General features: G+C 32.7%; 1 protein-coding gene across 1 annotated transcript; it reads right to left on the bottom strand.

Moving 5' to 3' along the window:
• Positions 1 to 1,039: 1,039 nt before the first annotated feature.
• LOC104090149 (uncharacterized) lies at positions 1,040 to 5,946 on the bottom strand. Its single transcript, XM_009595200.4, has 3 exons — positions 5,548 to 5,946; positions 2,425 to 2,654; positions 1,040 to 1,497 (listed from the first exon to the last, which is right to left on the bottom strand). The coding sequence occupies exons 1-3, from the start codon at positions 5,894 to 5,896 to the stop codon at positions 1,219 to 1,221; spliced, it is 858 nt and encodes a 285-aa protein (XP_009593495.1). The 5' UTR covers positions 5,897 to 5,946; the 3' UTR covers positions 1,040 to 1,218.
• Between the last annotated feature and the right edge of the window lie 2,884 nt (positions 5,947 to 8,830).

Below are 8,830 nucleotides of genomic sequence, written 5' to 3'. Positions count from 1 at the left end.
AAACCGCTCCTTAGTAGCCTTCCATTTGATACTTTCTTGCAGCAGTCTGACTTCCTCATTGATTAATTCAGCATTCCTTGGATCCTTTTAGATCTTAGCTTGACACTCTATCAAGCTTGCCAATGCTATTTCTACTTTCCCTTCTACATCAGAGAATCTTTTCTTGTTTAACCTTTGTAATACAACTTTGTTCTATTCAGCTTTCCCACTAGTTGATACATTTTTGTACCTGTCAGCTCAGTTTTCCATACATCTTGTACTCTCGTTTTGAACTCTGGTATTAGGCTCCACATATTAAAGTATCTAAACTGCTTCTTATGTCCTGTATTCCTTCCTTCCCAATTTATTAGAGCAGGGCAATGGTCAATTGGCAAAAGTTGATTGGATGGATACATGTTGTTGCACTACTTGTTTTATTATCTTAAATTTGATTGTAGAAAGTTGGCGCCCGAGTAAGTAGGTAACTATCTTAGAAGCAATTAATTAATGTTGTACTTCTTGATGTTATTCAAATGTTGTAAATGTGGGCCGTGAATCAAGATCTTTACTCGGGCCACAACATAATCGACAAATTCAAGAAGTATTCCTACAAGTAAAGGGAGTTTCATCTTGTGAAGCCATGATGTTAAAAATTGAAAAACTATTGCATTGGTGGCTAGAAAAGTAATTTAAACCCTTATTCTAGACAATACCTTTAAATCCACAACTTCAAAACTCATAAGGGCACGACTTAAGAGCTAGATATTTGATTTCTCTTTAACCTAAAGTATCAAGAAAAGTTAAGAACGCATCCTATAACTCAGTATGTGAAGTAAAAACATGGATTTTACTATGTTGGATTATCTCTATATCTTTTCATTTTGTGAAAAAAAGGAAATCACTCGAAAACGAGATTCATGAGTTCCTTCATATTTTACTCCTTGCCATTCCATTTCAGAATAAGTACATAATAGATAACTATGTACAAAGATATTAATTTCTTGATGATCAATAATATACTGTTCTTCTTTCGAGTGCAATTAACAAGGGGCGGAGGTAGTGACTTAGAGTATTGCTTACGGTTTCAAACAAACTCAGTAGCACTCTGTATTTATATTAGAAAATTTATTAAAAATATATAAATATTTATTTGCAAACTCAATAACTAAGACGTATTGAGTTCGATTACAAATTCAGAACTCATAAACTTTAAATTCTGACTTCGCCTCTGACTATAACTCACAGAGAAGAAAAGATGGGGATACCAGGAAGAGTATAACCGGAATCAACAATAAATATGTTGCCAGATACATAATTGGAAGAGTCATGGACCAAGTATCTCACAAGTGAAGTTAAAGCAGGATTTGTGGTTCCAAAAGTTTTCAGTGGAACACTTCTTGTTGCTACATTTTTTAGCCAATCTTTTTGCAATAATTTCTCAGTAATCTCCGATTTGAAAATTCCTGGAGCTATTGCATTCACTCTTATGTTATGTTCTCCCAATTCATATGCCATTACCTGCAAATTTTCATTAATATATAGAGAACAATTTAGATTTTGCGAGTTTAGTTTACGTATAGATATATCAAAATGTCAATATAGAGATTCTGAAGAAAAGAAAAGCAAGAAACATTTGATTAGGACAAATAATTTTTTTAAAAGAAATTAATTAGAAGCAACAAATACTAATACAGAAAGCTGGGAGAGATAGTAAAAGGAACCAAATGCGATTGAGAAATTAAAATTCATAAAGAGTTACTATGATTTCATATTTCCCATTTCATAAAATAAAGGATTAGGGGTGTGTTTTGGTACGACGGACTTCATTTTTAAGAAAATGTATTTAGGTGGTTGATCGGAGAGCTGAAAATATTTTCTTAAAAAAAAATTATTTACTAAAGAATAATAATAATATTATAGCAAATTAGATAGTGTTTGAACAAATTTTTGAGTAGTAAGTAAACAATAATATTCATGTATTGGTTAAAATAGTGATATATGAAAGCTAACACTTAAAAGATAATGTTAGGGAAAATGACTTAGGCTAAAAAGTGAGGGGAGGGGAAGTTATTTCCCCAAAAAACTACTATATTTTCTAGCAACCAAACATGCACCCGGAAAAAAAAATGCACCAGAAAAGAGTTCATGTGGTCACTAAACTATTCGAAATTATTTAGTAAGATTGTGTTTCTTTTGTTTGTAACAGAAAAGTGACTTTACTATTTCTATATCACTCAAAAAGTCAATCAACTAGATTTCTCAAACTTTTTGTAGCCAAATGCCTATTTTACTCTTTAAATTATTATTTTTTTAATATCATAATTTTTTTTCTACTCTATATTATAGACTTATCCATACAATAAATAAATCTTATTTTCTTAAAACCATTTTCACAAAAATATTTTTCTTTGTTAACATAAGTTTCCAAAATTAGATTATTATAACCTTGGTCATGGTATCCACGGCAGCCTTGGAGGAAGAATAGGCAATACCCCCTCGCATTGATATTCTATTTATACCACCAATAGATGAAATATTAATAATAGAGCCTCCTCGTTTTGCAGCTTGCATGTGTTTCCCAACATATTTAGAAACTAGCCAAGATCCTGTCAAATTTGTCCTTAAAGTGTTATGCCACTCTTTCTCAGAAATATCCACTGCTGATTTTAATCCACCTATAATTAAACATCAAAAGTAGATTCATCAAATTATGGAGTCAAGCAGCCTAAGAAATTCCATCATTCTTTTTAGGACAATATCCTATACTTTCTTGCATAACTTCCACTATTTGCTAAAAAGTTAATTAAGGAACTATAGCCTGACATTTTCTCTCAAATACAAATGCCAAAAAGGAAGTTCCTCGGATATTTATTACTTAAAAAATAACAACAATAAATCAAGTATAATCCCCCATGTAGGGTCTGGAGAGAGCAGTGTATACGCAGACCTTACTCTAGGGATATCAATGGATATTTAAAAATCGACTAAACCGACCGAATTGTACCATACCAAACCGATTTTTAGGTTTCTTTTAATAAAACCATAGGATTTTATATAAATCTATAAATGTACCGATAAGTAAGGTATGTTTTTTATTTTATGAAAATAAACCGAAAAAAATATCGAACCGTACCGAATAATTTACAATATGAAAAATATATTTATATATTAAGTTTAAAAATATTAAAGCATTAATTTTTTTTCTTGGGCCTTGGAATTATGAAACAGTTTTACAAGTCAACAAGTAATTAAACTAAAATTCCTAATTCCCAAACCTATTATGCTACTTCTATTGAAACTAAATTATTTCCAGCATATTCACTAGCAAGACACAAGGTATTGTAGCGATTATGTGTAGCAAACTACAATGTATTGAATATGTTTTCTTTCGTATGATTTAAATTTATCTTTTTGAATTAATCTTCTATAGATTTTATTCTTGAATCCCAAATTGGTTAATATCTTTCCACTCGTATGATTAATATTTTTTTTGTATTTGCTTAGCTTCTTTTACGATGTTGTAGAATAGTTGATGAATCTATACTCTAGCCATCTTTCATATTTTCTTAATTCATCACCTTTTAAACTGTAAATTCTCTAGAGAGTTTTGCTAAGTCATATAAAAATGCGTATGTTATTGCATTCTACTTCTACTAGTGACTTTTACATGACATTTAAAACAATTATCATTAATCAAACCGTACCGATACCGAAGAGAAACCGACATGATTGAGATGGTTTGAAAAGTCTAATTTTGATTATATATATGAGAATAATCAAAAAATTGGTATGGTACAAATTTTATAAAATAACCAGCCAAACTGAACCATTGATACCCCTACCTTACTCCCCACCTTGAAGGTAGAGAGGCCGTTCTCGATAGACCATCGGCTCATGAAAGACGAGAAGAAAAGCAATAGCACCAAGCAATAACAACAACAAGATCGTAAGAAAACGAAACAAAAGGAACAACATTAATACTAAATTAAAAGAAAATATAACAAAATAATTATTGCTTAAAAATACTTTTAATTTTTCTTAGATCCTCGGATGAGTAAATTTATTGCTTAAAATATACTTTTATTTTTCTTTAATGACTTTTATCTTCATAGTAACCAGGGAGCGGAGCTATAGTAATGAGTGTGGGTTCGGGTGAATCCAGTGACTTTTGCCCAGAGCTTGTATTTGTATTGAAAATTTCAATGAAGATAGATAAGATTTTAACGCCGAACCCAGTGACAATGAGGCTTTGTGTTCAGCGGTAAGGCCTTTGGGTTCTGAGTCCACACACGCGGATTTGATTCCTGAACCCTTTTGTTTTTTAAAGACGTTTTTCTTTTCTTTTTTGAAAAAGAACCAAAAATTAATTAAGGCAAAGAAGAAAAAGATAAAATCTCCAAACAAAGAAGGCCCACTCTCCCGCCCACGTTTTTCTTCAGGACCATCCCTGATATTCTTTCTTCTTCTTTTTTCTTGTTTGCATTTCTTTTGTCTTTTGATTTTTACGTAGATGTTATTTTTATTTTAAAACTTTTGATTCCAAAGGTTGAATCTTATATTTTTACTGTTGGGCAATGCTTCCTCTAAAATATTAGACCGTTTCTTTTACTTTTTTTCTCACAATTGCCATGTGAATATGATTTGTATATTAATCGGAGGATAGGGACCAAATATTTTATTCTTTCATTTCTGATTTTTATAAATTTTAATAGTTTTATATACATGGCTTCACAAGTTTAATGGACAAATATTAAGAAATTTAAATATTCAATATTTTTTATTTTTGTTTTTTTATGGCGCAAGATCAAATTATAGTGAGATATTCAATTTGTAATGATAGACTACAAATAGTTTTTATTAAAAAAAATCGTTTTGTATTGCAATATTTTTTTTTAAGCCAGAAAAGAATGTTCGCATTAAACTGGCAATGAAACTTTGCATCATCTGATAACCTTCTCCATATATTAGCAAAAAAAAAAACGTTACTCATATCAATAAGGAAAAAATAAAGGAAAGCAAAAACGTTTTTCTATGCATCTACTATCCTATGGAGTGAACTACTAAAAAAAAATATGCACAAGATATGGAAACTTGTTTATTTGTTTAAGTTTTATATTATCTGTCGCTATTGCAACGATGAAAAGAGTTTTTTCGTTGATGAAATTTATTAAAAATGATTAACATTGGTGATAACTTTTTAAATGATTGTTTAGTTTGTTATATAGAGTACGAAGACTTAAAAGTGCCTGATACTGCAATCATTTATCATTCTACAAAATATGACAAGTCATCGAATCCTGTTGTATGATAATATTTATATTAATATATTGTATTTAAATGGTTTGTTACTTATTGAATATATACTATTAAAAATTGGTATTTGTTCTTTGTCTTGTTATTATTATATATTAACTTGAGGCCACGGCCTTGTCTTAAAATTCAGAGCTCATACACTTAAAGTCGTGGCTCCGTCTCTGATAGTAACAGTCCTCTATCCTATCAAAACTAGTGTTTTAGTAACCAAAATTACATACACTTTGTAGGCAAAATTAGGCGTAACCTACGTACCTCTAACACCAGCATTGTTAATGAGCACATCAATGTGGCCAAAAGCATCCCAAGCTTTCTGTACTGATGCTTCAATGAGTGGACCATCAGCAGTAACATTAAGTTCAACAGCTACAGCTCTAACAATTTCAACATTTGAACTAGCCATTGCATTAATCTCATCACAAAGGGACTTCAATCGATCGGCGCGACGAGCGGCTGCCACGACTTTACAGCCTGACCTAGCAAGGTCAAGGCAGTATTCGCGGCCGAGCCCCGCCGATGCTCCGGTGACAAAAACCACTTTGCCTTCCAATTGCCGCCATGGCTCCAAATGGTCCGCCGCATTGCTCTTCTTTTGAGTTGTCATATTGCTATGGGACTTGCTAGGAGTTTATATGTGATGGATCTAAGCTAAAACGTACATTTATAGGAATCAACCAGAGACGGATCCAGAATTTAAATTTTATGGGTTCAATTTTAAGATTTTTAACATTGAACCCATTATATTTTTAAAGTTATGGGTTCATATCTACTATTTTTGCAATTTTAATGAATTTTTACATACAAATTTTTATTCCGCGTCAAAAGTTATGGATTTAGTTGAACCCGTAGCCACTAAGCTACATCCGCCTCTGGAATCAACGTGTGACATTTCGAGAAAAGTGAATTGGATAGGGACATAAAGTTTTCTTCTAAATTAAATAATAAAACGTGTTTAAGTTGTTCGAAGTCATGCGGTCTTAATTGTATATGTCGGATGCTTTAATTTTTTTGGTTTCCAACCTGGTGTTCGTTACCCCTGACTATATCTGGATTCATATCGCGTAAGGCCCCATTCGGGGAAGCGTTCCCTATCAAGAATTTTTTCATAACCAGGACTCGAACCCGAAATCTCTAGTAAAAGAAAAAATAGCTCATCCGCTGCATCACATTCCGGATGCTTTAATTAACATATTGGGTGTGTAACGTGCGATGCGTTAATAGATTCCAACAAGTTTGTCATGTTTTTTTTTTCAAATAAGATTTTCACCCTATAATGGTTTTTTTAATGTGAAAGAACACGTAAATAAATGACATCAAGACGAGTACATGGGTTTAAAGCTTTTAATTTGAGTACATTATATTTAGTAACGTAGAGATAGCAGTTATTAAAAGGATTACTTTGATCTCTACATTATAATTTAAAGGAATATTACCCAAAATAATTAAAAGGAATAGTTATGATAACCTTTCTAAACTTCGTGAGTCTCTTCCATATCTCTGGTTTTATATGATAAAACAGATAAATATGGACAAACCTATCAAGAAGCAGAAATTTATTGGGACAGACAGACCAGTAAGATAGAAAATTCAGTGCCATACATCATTTATTACCATAATTTATTCTTGGAATACACAGTCTGGGTATGGAGCTATGGGTCCAGAGACTTTATCTCCAATTCCAAATTAATGTTTACTTTTCAAGCGATTTCGGGTCTAGAACATGTTACTTTTTATATTAGTAACATATATACATATTTAATTTTATTATGACACCACTTACTCAAGATGTACATCCATGCCATGGCATAATTAGTTCAAGGGAAAAAATCATTATTAACTGCAAAAAGTTTGGCAAACTTTCTAGGTTTTCATTAGAGCAAAAATCATTTATAGCAAAACTAATGACAACTGGTAGCCATAAAATAAGGCATACAATTCATAGCCCAAAATCAATTATAAGAGCTAGCAAGTGAAATTTAGAAAACCAGCGGAGACTCTGGCTCCTCAATGCAACCTTTTTTTATATGTAATATTAGTAGTCAAAATATTTAAAATCCCTCCAAATCACCCCAAAAGTCCTTTAAACCTATTGAAATCCTCGTCAAAATCCACCATTTCAACCCAAAAATTTCATTAAACCCAACTGTCTTCTCCATAACCACCAAAATCCCTTTTTTATCTTTTACAAAAACAAAAAAAAATAGTGATCCAATCTAGAAAAATATAATATTGCATAAGCAAAAACACCCATGATAAATATCGTTTTCAGTCTTTTTTTCTCTCAGTGCACGTTAGGTGACCTTGCTAACCTGCGCATCCTCCGAAAATGGGGGGAAGATGACGAGCAAAGAGGATCACCAATAAAACACCAGTAGTAGAGAAGAAACTTATTGATATCATACTGCAGGAACAAGGAAAACAAACAGCTAAAGCCAAAGAGAAGATGCAAAATGAGGAAGAAGACAGCGAGGGTGACCCTAATTGGCCAGATCTGAGTGATTCTAGGGTTAAACTGGCTACTCCGGTAAGATCAGTTGTCAAGGAGGCAACGGGATCGCCAATTCAAATAGGCGAGGTAACCACTAGCAAAACATAACCCAATGGAATAGTGCATGCAGGCGCAGTAGCAGAGCAACAAGTTGCAGAGAGCAAAGAACAGAGGAGTACACAAGATAAAGCTGCTGAGAAAGTTGGAGAAGGCGACAGATCCTAGGCATGATTATTTCAGGAGAATAAACTCGATGCAAAAGGGATGAACTTATCATATATCCCTCTGGTGATACATGGTGGAAAAATAGTAGTTCAATTGTTGGAAGAAGACCTTGAAGAGGAAAACCAGAAGTGGAATAGAGTTGTGATACTATATGTGGTAGGAAATACTCCAACCATTGGGGCAATTGAAAGATTCATAGCAAGTCAGTGGAGCAGGGTCACAAAACCAAAGGTACTTTTCCATAATGATGGCTACTTTGTGATTTTGTCGTCTGGCAACGAAGAGAGGGAAGATGTATTGATGAATGAACCATACACTATCAATAACAGGCCTATTATCATGAGACCATGGATAGAAACCTTTGACTTCAATGAAGAGATACTAAAAACTATTCTACTATGGGTTAAATTCCCTAATTTGCCTCTGAATTACTGGAGTAAACAGGCTTTGAGTAAAATTGGAAGTGGCTTAGGCAAACCGTTATATACAGATGCATGTACTACAATTACAGAGAGGATTACTAATCTCATCCAATTTCGCTCCTCTATTTGATGATATGAAAACGGTCGATGCAATAGTAATACCCAACAAGAGTCGGGGTCGAATTCCGCAGGAAGCTATGTGAATGGGTGTTAGTAGTATATATCTTAGCATGTGATTTTGTATATATAAATTTTCACTTCCACAATAATTGATTTTGTTTGAAAATCTAAATTAAATCTTACTCAATTCAATAGAAACTTAACTTCTACCCCACGTTTTTTCTTTTCAAGCTAAATTGTTGGGACAGACTTTTTATAGGGATTCAAGCATATGACTAGTAAG

This window comes from Nicotiana tomentosiformis, chromosome 12 (assembly GCF_000390325.3).
Source record: "Nicotiana tomentosiformis chromosome 12, ASM39032v3, whole genome shotgun sequence".
Classification (NCBI taxonomy): Eukaryota; Viridiplantae; Streptophyta; class Magnoliopsida; order Solanales; family Solanaceae; genus Nicotiana; species Nicotiana tomentosiformis.
Note: the sequence above shows the minus strand (reverse complement) of the source record. Positions and strands in the feature narration are given on the sequence as shown.